This window comes from Vulpes vulpes, chromosome 15 (assembly GCF_048418805.1).
Source record: "Vulpes vulpes isolate BD-2025 chromosome 15, VulVul3, whole genome shotgun sequence".
Classification (NCBI taxonomy): Eukaryota; Metazoa; Chordata; class Mammalia; order Carnivora; family Canidae; genus Vulpes; species Vulpes vulpes.
In genome coordinates, this window is record NC_132794.1 from 48,523,713 (window position 1) to 48,544,423 (window position 20,711).

General features: G+C 35.8%; 1 protein-coding gene across 35 annotated transcripts in view; it reads left to right on the plus strand.

The window, feature by feature from the left end:
- The window catches only part of MGA (MAX dimerization protein MGA), a 177,067-nt gene that overhangs the window by 105,308 nt on the left and 51,048 nt on the right, over positions 1 to 20,711 (plus strand). For all 35 annotated transcript variants that reach the window (XR_011997352.1, XR_011997353.1, XR_011997351.1 and 32 more), the window contains exons 3-9: positions 3,451 to 4,399; positions 5,389 to 5,467; positions 5,585 to 5,680; positions 12,814 to 12,945; positions 13,166 to 13,270; positions 15,106 to 15,767; positions 17,186 to 17,531. Coding sequence is in view for 29 of the 35 variants with exons in the window: in XM_072738327.1 (XP_072594428.1) it covers positions 3,451 to 4,399; positions 5,389 to 5,467; positions 5,585 to 5,680; positions 12,814 to 12,945; positions 13,166 to 13,270; positions 15,106 to 15,767; positions 17,186 to 17,531 (2,369 nt within the window). In the remaining 6 variants the exon portion in view is untranslated. The remainder of the gene's footprint in view (positions 1 to 3,450; positions 4,400 to 5,388; positions 5,468 to 5,584; positions 5,681 to 12,813; positions 12,946 to 13,165; positions 13,271 to 15,105; positions 15,768 to 17,185; positions 17,532 to 20,711) is intronic.

A 20,711-nucleotide genomic window follows, 5' to 3' on the forward strand; every position in this document is an offset into this window, starting at 1 on the left:
TTAACTGACAGAGCCACCCAGGTGCCCCTAAAATTCACCCATTAAAGTCTATATTTTAGTGATTTTTTTTGTATACGTATAGAATTATGCAGCCATGACCACAGATTTTTTTTTTTTTGGACTTTTTCATCACCCCAAAAAGAAACCCTTTGCCCTCTGTTAGTCATTTCTAATTTTTCTGCATCCCCTCCTCAGCTCCACCCCATCAGTATACAACCATAAGTCTCCTTTTTGTCTATGGAAATGTCTGTTTCGGACATTGATATAAGTGGATTTATATATAATATGTGTTGTCTTTTAGCATAACTTTCTCAAGGTTCATCCATGTTGTAGTGTGTATCTGTACTTTGTTTCTTTCATTGCTGAAAAATAATCTTCTATGGATATTGCACATTTTATGTATTTATTGATTAGTTGATAGACAATAAAGTTATTTACACTTTTTAGTTGTTATGAATAATGTAAGCCCATTCTTCCCCACTGAATTGTTTTCATACTGTTGGCAGTTGAAGACCATTTGATAGAAACGTGGGTATTTATTACTGAACTCCGAATTATGTTTATTTGGTCTCATATTGGCCATATGCCAATATGAACACACTGTTATGACTAGCTTTGTAGTAAGTTTTGAAATTAGGAAAAAAGAGTTTTAGAGAACTTCATTCCTATTTTTCAATATTTTTGGGGGTTATTTTGAGATCCTTGAATTTTCATAAGTAATGGTAATGTAAGGTCCCCTTGTGAATTTTTTACAAAAGTCCCAGTGGGATTTTGATAGGGGTTGTGTTGAATCTATGGATCACCTTCGGGGAGTATTGCTGTTCTACCAGTATTAACTCTTAATAGTACATAAATGTATTTTTTTATTTAGGTTGTTTTTAATTTCTTTCAATGATGTTTTGTAGTTTTCTGTGTACAAGTCTTACACTTCTTTGGTTCAGTTTATTCCTAAGTATTTTATTCGTATTGATGCTGTTGTAAATGGAAATGGAGTTTTTTTTTTTCCTTTCATTTTTGATACTTCTCATTTGTAGAAATAACATTTTTGCATGTGTATTGATCTTGGATACTCTTGCTAAACCCGTTTTATTAGTTCCAGTAGGATTTTGTTGATTTCCTTAGGATTTTCTGTATACAAGATCATATCATCTATGGATAGAGAATTTTACTTTATCCTTTTCATTCTAGATGTTTTTTTATTTCTTTTCCTTTCCTGATCACCCTTGTGGAACCTCTAGTACAATCAAGTCTAAGTTGTGAGTGAGAGTTAACTAAATTCTTATCTGTTTCTGATTTTAGGAGCTAGTATTTCTTATGCAGTCTCAATTCTCTCAGTTGTCTGAAAGTGTCTATCTTCAAAGCCTTTGGTTTATCTGAACATTCAGTTGACTCTTTCAATATAATACTCTTTGAATATTCTCATTCCATTGTTTTCTGGCTTACATTGTTTCCAGTGGTAGTCAGTCTGTTCTTATTGTTTCTCTACTGTAGTATGTATTTTTTCCTCTGATGTTTCTAAGACTTTTCTCTTGATTATTAATTTTCAGCCACCTGACCTTTACGTGCCTGTATGACTTTTATTGTATTTATTCTGTGTTTTGGCTGAGCTTCTTGGATTTGTGGGTTAAAATCTTTGACTTTTGGGGATATTTTTGTTAATTTTTCTCTCCAAATGTTCTTTCTTTCTTATGCTTTTTATTAGGGAGTACAATTACTACTATGTAGGATCATTTGGTGTGGTGTCCCACAGATTTCTGACACACACACACACCGTTTTTTTGTTTGTTGTTTTGTTTTGTTTTGGTATTCTTCAGTCTAGGTGATTTAATTTTAGCTTGCTTCAGGTTTCAGATGTGTTCAGATGTGTTGAGGGGTGGGATTGGACTCCACTGCAACAGGAATTTGGAATCTAAGTGCTGGGAGACTACAGGTTCTTGGTTTTCAGGCTAACTTCCTGCATCACTGCTGCTTACTCTGCAGAAGTGCTCCGGAGGGTAATTGGGGAGTGGGACTAGTTTTCTGTTTGGGCTTCTTTATGTTTTAGTCTTACACTCAGGCATTAAAAGTTTGGTTGATTTCTCTGTGTCCCACTAAAGATTCTTTGTCTTTCACTGCCCTTTCCTCCCCCCCCCCCCCCAATGTACACTATGCTTTAGGTAATATAAATGGTACTGATGGTTTAAAGAAGTTTTAATCTGTGGGCCAGCTAGAGAAGTCAGGTCCCTCTAGAATTCAGTTAATTTGGACTTGTGACTAGAGGTCTTCAGTGTGTTTAAAGAAGAAAAGGGTTTTATTTTACCTAGTGTTTTCTAATTGTTTTTGACAGAATGGATTGTTTTCTTGATCTTTCACATTCTAACTAGAAGTGGAAGTCCTCCTTTGACAGGATTTTTTGAGTAAGGTCAAGATCTTAAGTTGTGCAAGAAGTGAGTAACTACATTGTAAGGGTTGCTTTGTGTATATTTGAGATTAATGAAAAAATTTTCCAAGACAAGTGACTATAATTGTGTTAGTAGTTCTTTTGTGTGTGTGTGTGTGTGTGTGTGTGTGTGTGTTAGTAGTTCTAACATGTCAAGTTACATTGTTAAAATTTATATGCATTCAGTGGTTAATTGGGAGGAGGGAGAAGCTAAAAAGATTTTTTAAAGATGAATTATAAATACTGACTTGGGTTAAATGTACTTGTCTTCAACTACCTTACCCTCTTATTTTGGAAAACTAAATGGTGGACTAATGACATTGAGTTTTTTTTGGTTTTTTTTTTTTGAGTTTTTGTTTTAAAGTCAAAAATAACCTGGCAACAACATTGTGAATATATTAAAAATGTATGGGTTTGTACATTTTTAAATTGTTAATATGTTATGTTTTATGTTTAAGATTTTATTTTAAGTAATTTCTGTACCCAACATGGGGCGCTTGAATTTACAACCCCAAGATAAAGAGTTACATGCCCTACAAGCTGAGACAACCAGTTAGGTTTTATGTTGTATGAATTTTATCTCAATTAAAACAGTTTAGGCAGTTTGAAAGTTCTTTCCTGATGTTTATTGCAATTCTTAATTGTAGTGGACATTTGTTTGCTTTTTATTTGTCAGTGGTTAATTGATATGTTCTTTAGTTCTAGAGTTTGATTTTGGGTTAATGCCAACTGACTTTCAAAATTGAGTTTATTTGAAAAATACCATTAAAATAAGTGTTATATTTCGCTTTTGATTTAGTGATAAGGTTACATGTTAAAACGTTACTTCTTATTTTATGAGAAATTGATGGAAAGTATAAAAAGTGTGATGTTGATAAACTGCTTTTGGGAACCTTGTTAAGTTATACAGTGTTTTTTGAAGAATGGCTCATGAAATCTGATGTCACTTGGTTCCCAGCAGTCTTTCTTTTTTCCTCCTGAGTCTTATTGGTAATTTTGCCGTTTTTAACCTTCCTCCCCTGTCTCTTCAGTCTTGTTGCCAACAATTTTGAAGACGGTTCCCATGTAGTGTCACCATTAGACCCGAATGGAAACTTCAATGTTGTTATTAAAGAGGAGCCTGTAGATGATTATGAATATGAACTTGCCGAGTGCCCGGAAGGGGTAACCATAAAACAGGAAGAGACAGATGAGGAAACAGATGTATACTCAAACAGTGATGATGATCCTATACTAGAGAAACAGCTAAAGAGGCACAATAAAGTTGATAACCTAGAAGCTGACCATCCATCTTCTAAATGGCTACCAAATAGCCCATCAGGTGTTGCTCAAGCTAAAATGTTCAAGTTAGACGCTGGAAAGATGCCAGTAGTCTATCTGGAGCCCTGTGCTGTCACCAAAAGCACAGTGAAGATTTCTGAGCTCCCTGATAACATGCTTTCCACATCTCGAAAGGATAAGTCTTCTGTATTGACAGAATTAGACTATTTGCCTACTTACATTGAAAATTCCAATGAAACTGGCTTCTGCTTAGGCAAGGAATCAGAAAATGGTCTTAGAAAACATTCACCAGATCTCAGAATGGTACAGAAATATCCCTTACTTAAAGAGCCTCAGTGGAAATATCCTGAGATAACTGACAGCATTAACACAGAAAGAATACCTGACAGTTCAAAGAGTTCAGCTGGGGACTCATTTTTAGGAAAAGAGGACTTGGGCAGAAGGAGAACAACTATGCTTAAGATTTCAACAGCCTCCAAGGTTGTGAATGCAAATCAGAATGCTCCTTCAAATGTCCCTGGAAAAAGAGGAAGGCCACGAAAATTGAAACTCTCTAAGGCAGGTCGACCACCTAAAAACACAGGAAAATCTTTAACTTCTACAAAGAACACTCCTATGGGTCCTGGGAATACCTTTCCAGATGTGAAGCCTGATCTGGAAGACGTGGATGGTGTTCTCTTTGTTTCTTTTGAATCAAAGGTAAGATGATAATTTTTAGCATTCCTTTTGAGGACAAATAGTGATTCTGGAATTGTATACTGGTGATAACCAACTTAGAATCTAGTTTTTTTTTTTTAGTACAACCTTTCAGTGAGGGTGTATGTGTTAAGGGAGGGGAGTGTCTCCAAAATGTTTGGTTTAATTAGAAGGCAACACTTAGGGTATTTTGTTTGAATGAACTTAAATGTCTGCTTTCATCTCAGTTCATGATATTTGCACTACATTTAGCTGGAATTTTGAAAATTGTTGGATCTTACTGGACTTTATATTATAATAGACTTTTAAAAAGGTATAAATACATGAAAAATTGACTCTTTTGAGGTACATCCTCTGATTTTCATCAACAATAGCAGAGTATCACTGGAGAACTAGATATCGACTCTTAGAAATTCTATTGTCTCACTCATGGATAGTTTATTTTACTCCCAACTCTTCAACAACATTATTTTTCTTTTCAATCTTTTATAGAAGCCTGGTATTTGGTTACCGAAAAGTTGAATTCTCTTTAGCTGATCTTTTCTTCCCTCCTTGTTAATTGCTATCTTTACATAGACTCTTAAGAAATCAGTATGTAAATTGGCATAAGCAGATTTTTTAAAAAAAGATATTTGCTGGAGAGAGTATAAGCAGGGAGAGTGGCAAGAAGAGGCAGAGGGAGAGGGAGAAGCAGGCTCCCTGCTGAACAAGGAGCCCAATGTGTGCTCTATCTTAGGACCCTGGGATCATGACCTGAGCCTGAAGGCAGATGCTTAACCTGCCGAGCCACCCAGGCACCCTGATACAAACAGTTTTATGAGCATATTCAGGTTTTTTTTTTTTTTTCTTGCTTTTTTTTTTCCTCTTCTGATCATTGAAATGGTGTTAATGTAGAACGTTTAGAAAATATCAAAAGAATCAGGAAAAAATAGGTTCCTGGTTTACATTTAAACTTTTACGAGTGATATGAACTTTTTTCTTTTTTTATATAGGAAGCCCTTGACATTCATGCTGTTGATGGGACAGCTGAAGAACCCTGTAGTCTTCAGGCATCAACCACAAATGACCCAGGTATTAAATAATAGTATAAAAGGAGAGATAATTGTGATTTGGCTCTAGAGGTGAAAGTTGCAATGTTCCTTTTTCTGTAATGTATGGTAGCTTATTTTGTCATTGTTTTCTGAGTAGGTTGCAGAGCAAGAATTTCCCAGTTGGAAAAGGAATTGATAGAAGATTTGAAGGCCTTGAGGCACAAGCAGGTGATACATCCTGGTCTTCAAGAAGGTAATATTTACTTTAAAAAAAAAAAAACAAAAACAAAAACCATACAAGCCAATTTTAAATTTTATCTTTTTCTGTCCTTTCTCCTTTCCCTCTTCTTTCCCTTCCCTGTTCTTCCCCATTTTTGTTTTTCCTCCTTTTCCCCATCTTTGATTTCATTTCTTTTAGTGTACCTTTTCTCAGCTTGTGTTTTCTGTGATTCTTCCTCTTAATTTAAAAACGTCTCTAGGTTTCTTTTATCCTAACAAAAAACTTTTCAACTAATGAAGCTACTGTCTCTGTGAAGCATAATATCTTAAGCATTTAAAAACTGTGTCGTAATAAAGTGATGTGTTTTCTGTCTTGGAACTCAGTATTTTCCTTTGTATTTCTCATTTTTAAGTTTTAGTTGCTTTTGTTTATGTGTGGGGTTTTTTTTTGCAGGGGGAGGAGTTCCTACTTATTCTTACATACTTAGTAATTTGTAAGTGTTGTAAATAATACTTTTCTCATTGTGTGGCTGTAAACACTTGCGTATTTCATGCATTGCTTGGGATTTCAGTTAAATTTTCACTGTTTTCTCTATTTTGTTGTAATAAATTATCTTGGCTTGGATTATGTTGTTTAATCCTGTATTTTAATACTGAAATATACAGTAGTCTCATCCCCCCTGCTTTCACCCTCTCCCTCCCATGTGAGATCTTTCTTTCTGTGGTTTTCACTTACTGGAAGCAGATGGTCCTCCTCCTGACATATGGTCAGAAGGTCAGTAGTAGCCTAACACTATGTTACAACACCTGCATTATTCAGCTTGGTTCATTTTATCAGCTAGGCATTTTATCATCTCTCACATCATCACAAGAATGGTGAGCACAGTATATTTTGAGAGAGAAAGACCACATTCCATAACTTTTACTATATAAAAATGTGTACACATTGTTATAATTGTTCTATTTTATTATTATTGTTTTCTCTTACTGTCCCTAATTTATAAATTAAACTTTATCATAAGTATATATAAGAAAAAACATTGTGTGTGTATGTGTATCAGGGTTTGGTACTAGGTGGTTTCAGGCACCTCCTGACGGTCTTAAAATTTATCTACTGTGGGTCTTAAAATCTATCCCTGCAGATTTGAAGTGACTGCTGTATCTACCATCATAGTATATACTACTGACTGTCCTATTTGCCATAAATAAGATCTGTAAACCATGCCATAATTTTTAGTTTCTTGTATATTTGATTTTAGGTGTGCTTTTTAGGGTAGTTTATTGAGTTTTTGACTGTTAGTCAATATTTTTTTCAAATAACTGTCAAGCTGATTTACATTATATAACAAATCATTTATATGAGAGTCTAAGCATTATATACTAACAACGATTATAAAACGATCAGTTTCTAAATCAGCTGGTAATACTTGAAGAATTTTTGCTTTAATATGAGACTGATTGTGTGACAGTGTGATCTTAGAGGGGTACTATGGATTATAATGGATAGTTACAATCACATCATAGTCTTAATGGTGAATAACATTACTTGTCGCTTTCATTCTGCTATTTTATTTAAATAGTATTCTCTCACCTCTGTCACTTTTTCTTTATATTTTTTCTCCCTATTTCTTTTTTTTTTTTTTTTGTTACTTATGTATTTCAATAATGTATCTTTCAACCTAATCTCTAACTTTGTTTTAGTTTTAGTTATAGAGGTAAATATATTCAGTGCTCCCTGCTGGTCTTTTGCTCTGGTTTGTTTGCCTATTACTTCCTGGCTAGTTAAGGTTTGAGTTTGTTTTTTCTTTCCCTTACATACATTATAGTCAAATCTCATATTTTTCCTTTGTAATTGGGGTTCAAAGTTGAATGCTCCTGGATCTAAGCAGGTAACCAAATGAAATTAGCCTGATTTTGTGTGTAAGGTTGGCTGGAACACAGGTGCCTCTTCTAAAGGGGCAATCGCATCTTTGGATTATTTGTCATATGGAAAAGTTGGCCCAGTATTTTTAAAAATTCTCATTGTTCAGTTGAAACTGAAGTCAGGGCAGCCTGGGTGGCTCAGTGATTTAGTGCCGCCTTCAGCCCAGGGTGTGATCCTGGAGACTGGGGATCGAGTCCCACATCGGGCTCCCTGCATGGAGCCTGCTTCTTCCTCTGCCTGTGTCTCTGCCTTTCTCTCTCTCTCTGTCTCTCATGAATAAATGAATAAAATATTAAAAAAAAACAAAACAACTGAAGTCAGCATTTTTATGTAATGATGCTCAATTTCTAAGTGGTAGAAGCTGATAATAGTTTTTTAGGCAAAGCTTTAAATATTGAGCGAAACAGAGTGTGAGTGAGCCAGTGATCAGTTTTTACCTGCTATACAAATTCTGCATTTGGTGTCATATATGTTTTACTTAATTTTCGTGTTGTTAAAATTAATTCAACTGTATTCTTACATAGTTTTATTTTTATATTTTTAAAAAGATTTTACTTATTAGATAAAGAGCAGTGGTGGGAGAAACAGAGGAGGAGGAGAAGCAGACTCTGGTCTGAGCTTGAAGCCTGACTCAGGACTCATTCCCGGTACCCTGAAATCCATGACCTGAGCTGAAATCAAGTGTTGGACATTCAACGGACTGAGCCACCCAGGCATCCCACATAGTTTTATTGTTTTTTAAAAAGCTGTTAATTCTGTAATACATATGGTACAATTTATAAGCTGTGAGGTAGAGATCTATTTTGGATTTTTTCTCTATTTTGTTTTGGCAGATATCCCTCTCAACTTTTGCTTCTTAAGACTTAGAATTTTAGAAGAATAAGTTACATTGGCTAAGTATTTGTAATAACTGAGTGATCCCAATTACAGGTCCCTTTAAGGTCCCTCTCTAAAAATTGATGATTGAAACAATGTTAAATTTCATTTCAATAATGTCATATTTCTTTGCCTTTCTATTAACTGTGGAGTTGTGTTATTTTTTAGAATTAAGCACTGAAAAATCTTTTTGAGCTGAAAGCTCGAAAAACTTGAAAAGATTTTTGAGCATGATTGAAGTTGTGGAAGAAATGTTAAGCTTGAGGAAGTATTTTTATTGGTGGTGGTAGTCTTGTTGCTAAATTAAATAAGAATTTTAATTTTGTTTTTCAAAACTTATTTTTTTTCTGTCTCCTGTACTATCTTTACTACATCCAAATTAATTTATTTCCTATCAACCTGAAATTATCATCTGTTTTTGAACTTTAAAGGTATTTTTGTAGAAGCATATCTACTTCATTGCTACCAAGTCAGTTCTTTGTCAATTAAAAAATTTGTTGCTTTTAGAACTTGTTTTCACTTTTAAGGGGAAGTGGAAGTTTAAAATACAAGTAAACACAGACAAGAAAGTAGGGAAAACAATCTCTAAATTTGATTTTGTGGGGTCTAGATTTTGCATGTCTATATATGGATACTTTTTTTTAATCACCTTAATTCCTTTCCTTTTACCATCTTTGTAGGGAGCTGTTCTGTCATTTTTTGTGATTAATAATAAGATGATTTTCTCTTAAAGCGCTAGGCTATCTTATGTTATCTTTTGTTTAGGATGCTGTTCTTACTTGGAATTTCTGCAGTATCTTGCTTTTTGGTTCCACTCTGCTGTCTGTCCCACCTTTCCTGCTTAATTCTACTTGTCCTGACTTAAGAATTACACAATCAGTAAAATTTTACTACATTCTCTTGGGCTTTTCAAGTGTCATTTCTTTTTGCTTACCTCTCTTGGGACTTATTTACACTATTATAACTACTAATGAGTCAGTTGGGAAAATAACATTAATACTCCTTGAGGTCTGAGAGATGTCTTTTCTTTTATCTTTATTACCGTCTGTATTACAGAGTATTTCATAGAGAAGGTGCAATAAATTCTTAAACATAAAACCCGTTGTGGTGGATTGGTATTTATTTTCCTGATGAGGAAGTGAAAGATAAGAGAAATTTGGCCCACTCAGTGGGGAGTGGGCCTGTCCCTCTGCCCCTCCACTTCCTCGTGCTCTTTCTGTCTCTGTCCCAAAGAAATAAATAAAATCTTTAAAAAAAAATCAGAAAACTCAGATTTTTAAGCAATCTCCACACCCAGTGTGGGGTTTGAGCTCATAACCCCCACATCAAGAGTTGCACACTCCATCTACTGAGCTCACCAGGTGCCCCTGGAAAGAATATTTTATCGATGTTAATCATATCATGTAATTAAATAAAATAAAAATAAGGTAAAATATTTAAAAAACTGGACTTACACACTAAAATAGAATAGTGATTTAATCTCTTCTGTTGAGGTAAGTTCGGTGTGGAGAATACACAGATTAGCCATAAGAGTTTGTGGCTCATGACCTATCTAATACCTTCACCTTTCATGAGAGGAGTATTATGTAACCCTTTTATTAGAAACCTATACCTATGACTTTTAACAGCTATAATACCTAATGCTTGGAACTCCTTTTGGCTTAGTTTTGTTAAAATTTAAGTTAGATAACTTTTCTGCACAGCAGTATGAAGCCAGCAATTCACAGATGAGTAAATCCAGATTAGAAGATGGTCACCAGTAACAGAAAAGTAGAAATTTAAGAATAATTGTATGTAAATTTAAAGCAAATGATTGGAACCAACTTATTTTTTTATTTTTATTTTTTAAAGATTTTTATTTATGTATTCATGAGAGACACAGAGAAAGAGAGGCAGAGACATAGGGAGAGAGAGAAGCAAGCTCCATGCAGGGAGCCCAATGTGAGACTCGATCCTGGGACTCAAGGATCGTACCCTGGGCCAAAGGCAGGCACTCAACCGCTGAGCCACCCAGGCATCCCTGGAATAAGATTTAAAGTCCAGTGACCTCAAATGTTGAAGAGAAATTGGATCAGCAAGAGTTCTTATGCTCTACTGGAGGAAGTATAAATTGAGAGTAATTTGGCATTATTTGGTGCACAGATTCTCAACTAATGCATTGTTGGATGCGGTTATCCATGATGTGTGATAGATAAGATGCTCTTGAGATAGTGATCTTCTCAGAATGGCTAAGCTTGACCAAGGGTAATAAATACTGTAGAGCTGGTTGCCTCCAGCTATAAGCAGCCTGGGATAAAGCAGGTTTATCCCAGTGTGGTGTTGTATAATTATCATTTTTTTATGTGCCATTGTGCAGATAAAATGTATCATCAAACAACTTAGCAGTAAATATCAGGCTCTGTAGATGAAACAGATGAATTTATTAAAGTATCAGATGACTTACAGAAACTCCTGAAAAGCCAGGAAAACACACCCTAGGACTGTGCACTCAGGAAAAATGCCCACATTACTTTTGCAGAATGCTCATACAAGCAGTTCCACATTGGACCATCACCACCATTTTCAGTATGGACACTGAACACAGTACATGGGCATCTAGGGCCTTGGTTACTTTTACCTCTAAAAATCCTTAACTCAAAAAAAATAAAAAAATAAAAATAAAAATTCTTAACTCAGGGCAGTCTGGGTGGCTCAGTGGTTTAGTGCTGCCTTCAGCCCAGGGCCTGATCCTGGAGATCCGGGATCGAGTCCCGCATCTGGCTCTGTGCATAGAGCCTGCTTCTTCCTCTGCCTGCGTCTCTGCCTCTCTCTCTCTCATATGAATAAGTAAAATCTTAAAAAAAAAAAAAAAAATTCTTAACTCGGCCAAACACTGTCATCCTAGTTTATACAATTCTACATAGTATCCCTTTCTTCGTGGTGCTCTTTCCTCAAATGAAGTCTTTCATGAGTACAGCTGATTGGCAAAACCTCTGTTATATACCTGCACATAAACAGCAAGGGAAGTTGGAAAATGAGTTTTTCCTAACACCTATCTTGAAAACGTTCCAGGTACAATGGAGAAAAGTAACAGGGGAAGGGTGTTTAAAATATTTTTGGCAGCCACAAATATGTTGAGCACTCACAATATCCAATACAATTGAAAGATGAACATACCCCATCATATAGCAATTCCATTCCTGGGTAAGTGCCATGAGGAAAAGCTAAATGCACTAGAGAAGCTCTCACACATGTTCACGTGTGTGATGTATATTTCTTGTACACAATGAATAATTACACTGCAGCATTGTTTGTAATTGTTAAAAATAAAAAGCAGCTGAAGTAGATAAGGGAGATGGGAGATCCAGGCTTCTAGTTAGGGAATGAATAAGTCATGGGGATGAAAGGTGCAGCATAAGGAACATATATTTAACATTGTGTATCAGCTATACTAAAAAATAAATTAAAAAATTTAGGAAACAATCTTGTTCTGTAGGAGGATGGTGAATAAATTGGGAGTACTGTGTATTCATAATCTTGAGTAGGTACAGCAGTTAAAATAAATGATCAAGAGATAAATCTGTTAACATAGACAAATCTCAGATGTGTAATGTTAAGGAAAAAACAGCCACCAAAATCTGTAAAGGATATGTGAAGTAAATACTTTCCCAAAAGATTACCTCTTAACCTACAAATAAGTTATAATATTTATTAGGCTCAATTTACCTTAAATATTACTAATAATAACTAGGGAATTAGTAGCCATAATTCAAGCCAGAAGCTTAGTCTATGTCAAATTTGTATTAAAAGTCCTAGAAAGTCTCTGGATCACAAAGGATTAAAGTACAAAAGATACTAATTCTGCTGTATGTATTATCTATTGTTGCTTAACAAATTATCATGAACTTAACACACATACTGTCTCATTTTCTTTGGGTTGGGAGTTTGGGCATGGCTTAACTAAGTCCTCTGCTTAGTGCTTCACAATGCTGCAGTTAAGATGTCTGGTTTCTCATCAGAGGCTTGTTTGGGGAGCAGTCTGCTTCCAATTTCCCTTAGGTTGTTGGCAGAATTTATATACTTGCAGCTTCAGCAAGATGGGTGATACACACACTCATATTATCACATGCACACAAATCACGTACATCCCATCCCTTTGGCCGCTTTCTGTTAGAAATAAAACACAGGCCCTATCCACACTCATAGGAGAAGGAGGAGGGAGGAGTACACAAATATGTAATATCAGGAGGTGAGGATCATGGGGTCATCTTAAAGTTTCTCTGCCCCTTTTAATTTTTATCTTATTTTTGCTCTCTACTCCTTAATTCCCTCCCCACACCTCAAAAGTTAAAAACAACAATATAATTTGTGGTTCTTTTTCCTTGTAGTGGGCTTAAAATTGAATTCAGTGGATCCGACAATGAGCATTGATCTTAAATACTTGGGTGTACAGCTACCTTTGGCTCCAGCCACTAGCTTTCCTTTCTGGAACCTTACAGGAACCAACCCTTCCTCTCCTGGTGAGTGTGTAGCATTTGTAAAAGTCAGTTGCAATAGAAATAAGAAACTACCTTTGTTAGAGACATTTAGGATATTCTGAGGCAGATTTTTTTTTTTTTTTTTACTTAGTAGCATAGTCATAATGATTCACACATTTTAGATTAAGTTTTAGTATCTAATTAGTTACTAAATATTAGCTGGCTTGAATTTTGGTCATCTCTTTTACTTTTTCTTTTATAGATGCTGGATTTCCCTTTGTTTCTAGGACAGGGAAGACCAATGACTTCACTAAAATCAAAGGATGGAGGGGAAAGTTTCACAGTGCTTCTGCATCTAGGAGTGAAGGTAATCAGCTTTTTAAAAAATTACCAATATGTTCTGAAAGATGTGGCCCAAAGCCTATTGTTAAAAATAAGTTTTGGTTGTTTTTCTTTATCTCTCTCTCTTTTTTTTAAAGATTTATTTATTTGTTTATTCATGAGAGACACAGAGACACCGGCAGAGGGAGAAGCAGGCTCCCTGCGGGGAGCCCGATGTAGGACTTGATCCCAGGACCCCAGGATCATGACCCAAATTGAAGGCAGACACTCAGCCACTGAGACACCCAGGCGTCCCTCTTCGTCTCTTTATATGCTTTAAAATAAACAAAATAATGGTCTTACCAGTGCCTGTTATTCCCTATGTTCCATATCCCTGACCAATGAAAGCTTAAATAATCCTTGTCCCCTTTTAAAATTGTATTTCCTGTTACTCCTATTGTTATTTTTTTTTTTTAATTTTTGATTTTTTTGTGGGGAAGTGTTCGGGGCAAAGGGAGAGGGGGAGAGAATCTTTTTTTGGGGGTGGGTGGGGTAGGGGGATAGGATCTTAAGCAGGCTCCATGCCCAGTGCAGAGTCCAATGTGGGGGCTAGATCTCGCAATCCTGAGATCGGTGACCTGAGCTGAAATCAAAGAGTTGGATGCTTAAGCGACTAAGCCACTTAGGCTCTCTACTCCTGCATTTATGATAAGCATCATTCTCAAATATTATTTTAGAACCCTATACTTCAGAGCTGTAGAGTGATTCCTGACAGCATTACATTTACAAGTAAACTTCTAATCCAAACATTTTGACTATATACTTGTTGGTCTCCTTTCTTAGTGCTTTTCCCCCTGCACTTACTTGCAATTTACATTCTAGCCAGATAAATTTACCATGTTTCCAAAATAGTTTTTCTCATCTTTGAATCCTTGTACAGTGTTATAATAGTATAATGCTCATCTGTCTGCTACATTTGCTTTTTCATTCCTTAAAAACTAAATTTTAGGGATCCCTGGGTGGCGCCGCGGTTTAGCGCCTGCCTTTGGCCCAGGGCGCGATCCTGGAGACCCGGGATCGAATCCCACGTCGGGCTCCCGGTGCATGGAGCCTGCTTCTCCTTCCGCCTATGTCTCTACCTCCCTCTCTCTCTCTGTGACTATCATAAATAAATAAAAAAATTAAAAAAAATATTTAAAAAAACTGCATATTAAAAAAAAAAAACAAAACTAAATTTTATACTTTTTGTGCCCTCACCTCTTCTCTTGTGTTTTATAACAGAGTCCAGGTACTGCAATCTGTTTAATAATCTCTTGGTGTTCTGTTGAGGTTTGACTTAAGTAATTTTTGCTCATATGTTTTTATTTTTACTTAAATGTGGTTTTTCTGCTAAGATCATAAGTTGTCAAAGGTTGTAGACTCTTATCTTAGTGTTAATTATTTTGTTAGCACTTTGGAAAAATTAATGGTAAATATATGTAAGGAGATAAGTTTAGATAATGGATTTTTTTTTTTAAGATTTTATTTATTTATTCATGAGAGAGAAGCAGAGACACAGGCAGAGACACAAGCAGGCTCCATGCAGGGAGCCTGACATGGGACTCGATCCCGGGTCTCCAAGATCAGGCCCTGGGCTAAAGGCGGCATTAAACCGCTGAGCTACCTGGGCTGCCCCAGATAATGGATTTTGATGTAATTAATGTGTGATTCCATCTCTTCACTTGGTTTAATATTATATATTTTTCCTTTGTTCTGAGGAGGGACAGTTTAGAAGATTCAGTAGTATATAACTTAGTGTTCTGGTCTTTTTTAGTGTATTTTTTTGGAGATCCAAAGATCTGCCATATATTTCTTTAAGTATCTGCATCTCTTTATTTGTAGGTGGAAATCCAGAAGGTCCACTGAAAAACCGTTCTGCTTTCTGCAGTGATAAGCTCGATGAATACTTGGAAAATGAAGGCAAGCTGATGGAAACAAGTATGGGTTTCTCGTCTAATGCTCCTACATCTCCTGTGGTATATCAGCTTCCTACCAAGAGTACCAGCTATGTACGAACACTTGATAGTGTACTAAAGAAGCAATCTACCCTTTCCCCTTCTACCTCCTACTCTTTGAAGCCTCATTCTGTGCCCCCTGCCTCTCGAAAGGCAAAGTCTCAAAACAAACAGGCAACTTTTGGTGGCCGAACTAAATCATCGTATAAGTCCATTTTACCCTACCCTGTTTCACCAAAGCAGAAACATGCTCATACAATTCCTGGCGATAAGGTTGCCAAGAATTCAAGTACCATCTCAGAAAATCAGGTGAATAACTTTGTTGTGCCAACTTTAGATGAAAATACATTTCCAAAGCAAATTAGTTTGCGCCAGGCACACCACCAGCAGCAGCAGCAGCAGCAACAGGGAACTCGCCCTCCAGGCTTGTCTAAATCTCAAGTGAAACTAATGGACCTGGAAGACTGTGCACTTTGGGAAGGAAAACCAAGGACCTATATCACCGAAGAGCGAGCAGATGTATCCTTAACAACTCTGCTTACTGCTCAAGTAAGTATCTGTTGGTTTTCTAGAGGCATATTATGATTGGATCCCGTTCATGATTAGAAAGAATTAAGTTAGTGAGGGGAAATGGGAATGGGCTTTTTGGCAGGACGATAGGGCACCTTAGTGATAGGATAATAAAGATTATCTTGTCTGTATTCTTTATAACTACACATGTCAGTGTAGATCACTTCCTGCCAGCAGAGGGAGACAATACAATTGTGCTTTTGAGTAATGTTTCTCACCTTGTGTAAAGTAAGCTGGCCATTTTGAAAACGTCTAATTTCATTCTCTAGTATGTGGACAAGTGTATTTGCTAATCTCGTTAAAATAGCTTTGAAAGTTTTCCTTAAAAGGTACTACATTTCACAGAATTAAAAAAAACATCCTAAACCTTTTGAGAAAAAGCTTTTAAAGTGTTGTTGTTGTTTTTTTTTTTTTGGTTTTTTTTTTTTTTTTTTTAAGATTTTATTTATTCATGAGAGACACAGAAAGGGAGGGAGGGAGAGGCAGAGACACAGGCAGAGGGAGAAGCAGGCTCCATGCAGGAAGCCTGACTTGGGACCCAATCCCAGGTCTCTAGGATCAGGCCCTGGGCTGAAGGCTGCTCTAAACCGCTGAGCCACCTAGGCTGCCCCGCTTTTAAAGTTTTATAAAATCTTATATTGAGAATTTTTCTTTTTTTGGGGGGGGGGAATTTTTCAATTATTATTGATTTACTCATCTTAACAGCCTCTGAGAGTGCATGTGAAATGATGATAACAGCATGTGCCAATTATTTTTTTTGATCATGAATATTATGTACCTTACCTTCAATTTTTAAATTCTGTGACTAAATTTTAGACCTGAAGATCATCAGATGTTGGGATTAAATACACAATGTGGCCTTTATTATTAATCATTCCTAAAGACTGTTATGTACCTATTATCCTATTCCCTTTTTATTAGTTATTAGATAGCAAGTGTCAGCAAACTATTTCTTTGAAGGCCAGGTAGTAAATATTTTAGGCTTTTTGGGCCATATACACACTTTTGAATTTACTCAACTCTGCTGTTACAATGCTACAGACATTATATGTTCTGATGAAGCTTTATTATGAAACAGGCTGGATTTGGCCTGTGGGTCTTGTCAACTCCTGCCTTAGAACATTATTTGCGATTTTTTTTTTTGAGAATAAATTCACCGTTGATATTTTGGTTCATAATTAATTTAAATATTCTCTTGTCTGTACTATTTTTTAGAATGGCCGATTGTTCAGAGTCCTGGTTATATTCATGTTCCATCCTTTAAATATACTTCTAATCTTGCGCTGTTAGTACTGAGTGTTCAGAGTCCAAAAAGGCAGACCAATATATGACTTGTAAGTAGTGAGTGGTGTTGGGGCATGATTCAGTAGATTTACAATTTTCTATTTTAACTTTAGGCATCTCTCAAAACTAAACCCATCCACACAATCATAAGAAAACGAGCCCCTCCATGCAACAATGACTTCTGTCGATTGGGTTGCGTGTGTTCCAGTCTAGCTTTGGAGAAGCGCCAGCCTGCTCACTGCCGCCGACCAGACTGCATGTTTGGTTGCACTTGTTTGAAAAGAAAAGTTGTACTTGTTAAAGGAGGATCCAAGGCTAAACATTTCCAGAGGAAAGCTACTCATCGTGATCCAGTATTTTATGATGCTTTGGGAGAGGAACAAAGAGAAGAAGAGGAGGGAATCAGGGAGGAGGAAGATCAATTGAAAGAGAAAAAGAGGAGAAAGAAGCTAGAATATAGTGAGTATTTATTGAGAGATAAAAGTGTATAGTTCTATTTTTTAGAAAAGTTTGGTTATTTATTTCAAATGTTACTGTTACTTATTTTAATCCTTTAATCAGTGGTCTAGTAAGAATTTTGAGAAATTACCATCCTTATATCTTCTTTCTTTGTGGTTTGTGTGATAATGTGTGTGTGCTCATGCATGTGTGCACACACACAGCTTCACATACACAAACAGAGCTGCTTTAAATGTAATTTTTGTGCTACATTTGAATTATCCTCTCATTTGGACTTCCAGAATGCCTTTGAAGCTTCATGAATTTTTTTGTCTCCCTTCTCTTCCCATATTCTTTGTATATACAGATGATGAGTATAATCCATCATTTTCCTTTTCCCTGCCAGCTTTTATTGAGGTATAATTGACAAGTACAATTGCATATGTTTCAAGTGTACAACATGACAATTTGGTGTATGTATACATTGTGATATGATTATTAGAATCAAGTCAACTAGTACATCTCATTATTTTCTAAAAGAAGAAATTTGTAACAAGACCCTCTGGTCCTGGTTTGACCCATTCAACAGATGGTTGCAGTTTTGGGGACAGGATAAGCTTTATGTACTTTTTTTTTTTTTTTTTAGATTTTTATTTATTTATTCATGAGAGAGAGAGAGAGAGAGAGAGAGAGAGAGGCAGAGACACAGGCAGAGGGAGAAGCAGGCTCGATGCAGGAAGCCCAATGCGGGACTCAATCCCGGGTCTCTAGGATCAGACCCTGTGCTGAAGGCGGCGCTAAAACCACTGAGCCACCCAGGCTGCCCCAGCTTTATGTACTATTTTGAAAAGTTTGTCTTTCCTTTTTGATAACATCTTAGGTAGACCCACCAAATCACATATTATATCATTCTTGATTTTTTTTTCCTTTCTATGGTATTTTAAATTTTTTTTCAAATATATTGAATTTATTTTTGCCATACAATTGAAGAGTTTTTTGCTTCTTAGTTTATTGGACTAATACTCCTTTTTTGGTAGTTTATATTTACATTCACTGTTGCTTGCCAGTACTTATTTCAGTTATAATGGATGTTTAATATTTCAGTGTACATTCTTCCAGGATTTTCTGTTAATACACTTGTGTGCATACATTTGTGTTCCTATAGAAATGGAACTATTGTGTATGTGGTTCATAACCATTAGAAACTTGTTATCATAAAGACATGCTTTGTTTTCCATATCGACAGATACAGAGCTATATTTAATTTTAGTTTTTTTTTTTTTTGTTTTTTTTTAAATTTTAGTTTTAATGGCTTCATATTATTATAGTCCCTTTGGTTGGACATTTAGCCTTTTTTTTTTTTTAAGATTTTTATTTATTTATTCATGAGAGACGTAGAGAGGTAGAGACATAGGCAGAGGGAGAAGCAGGTTCCCCATGAGGAGCCAGATGCGGGACTAGATCCTAGGACCCTGGGATCGTGACCTGAACCAAAGATAGATGCTCAACTGCTGAGCCACCCTGGTGGCTCACATTTAGCCTTTTTATGTTTTCTTTATTATAAACAGTACAGCAATGAACATCCATGTTCATGATAGGCTGTTAGAAGTGGAATTGCTGTACCAGTGAGAGCACTTTGAAAGTTTATAGATGTTTTTGGAGTTGTACTAAATACACATTTACCAATAGTTGGATAGTGCCAAATTTTCTGTACTCTTAATACTGGATATTTCAACTGATAGAAATTGATATTTTGTTTTAAAACTTAAATTTCTTCAGGTAGGAGGTTATTGACCATTTGTCATAAATTTTCTTCTGTAAATTTGCCTTTTTGAATTCTTTGCTTTTTTGGGAACAGCAAAAAACATTTTTCTAAGAGCTTCATTTTCACAGGTTGTAATTTTGTAATTTGCATTTTAATTTTGTTAAAAGTTTTTCCCTATTCCCTCATTTCTTCTGAAAAAGGAAAAAGTGAGGATGGTTAAATCTACTGGTCTCTCTAATTTTTTTAAAAGTTTTTTATGGTTTCTGACTTTGGAGTCTTGCATGGAGTATGTTTCTTCATCTGCAAGATTAAAAAACATACTAATTAGATTAATATGTGGGCTTAAACATAGATAGTATGATCTGGAGTTTATCTGATGTGAAATTTGTAGTAGGGAATCTTTTTTCCCCAATATTGCTAGCCAGTTTTGCCATTACTTGAGAAGAAATACTTTACCTACTGGCTTAAAATGTCACCTGTCATTTAGTAAATTGAAAAATATTTATGTCTGGGTCTGTTTCTGGTCTCTGATATCTATTTTGTGATCAGTGCCAGGCTATTTTAATTGCTATTTCAGTGTTTAAATAAGATACTGCCTCCATATACCTAAATGATCTTTTTTAAAAAATTTATTTATTCATAGAGACAGAGAGAGAGAGAGAGAGAGAGAGAGAGAGAGAGGGGCAGAGACACAGGCAAAGGGAGAAGTGGGCTCCATGCAGGGAGCCCGACGTGGGACTCGATCCCGGGTCTCCAGGATCACGTCCCGGGCCGCAGGCCGCACCAAACCGCTGTGCCACTGGGGCTGCCCTACCTAGATGATCTTTATATAAAAGATTTAAAAGGCTTAAAATGAAATATAGAATTATTAGTTTGGTTCTCTCTATATTTCCTTATTGAGTTTTTTCCCAGTTTGCACTTGGAGCAGCACTTTTCCATTTGGAAGTAACAAGAATAACTTACAGAAGCCGCATTAAGTATGAAAACTGTGTATCTGTTAGGCTTTTTTAGTTTGCTTTCTTGGTTAGTGTATTTACCCTGTGTCTTATCCTTGATCTGAATTAACTCCAAAAGCCAGCCAATTATTAAAGTATTTTTTTGTTTTTCTCACTGGTATTAGGCCATTATAAAAAACATGGCTTACTATGCTCTAGGAGCCATCAATTTTCTTACACTATTAGGGAAGATGAGGAAAGGAGGGAAGATATTTTTGTTAGGACTGGTATTTTTGTTAGGACTGGTATTTTTGTTAGGACTGGAAAAGGAATAGAAACAGGGAAGAGTTCTTGGAGGCAAAAATATTGACGAGACCAAAACCAAACAAAAATATATATAAAAACTGGAAGAAGATGAAGAAATCTTTTAGTCTGTTTTGAAAAAAGATAGGTGAGGAAAAAATTATTGATGATTTAGAGGAGTTGTGGAGGTAAGAAAAT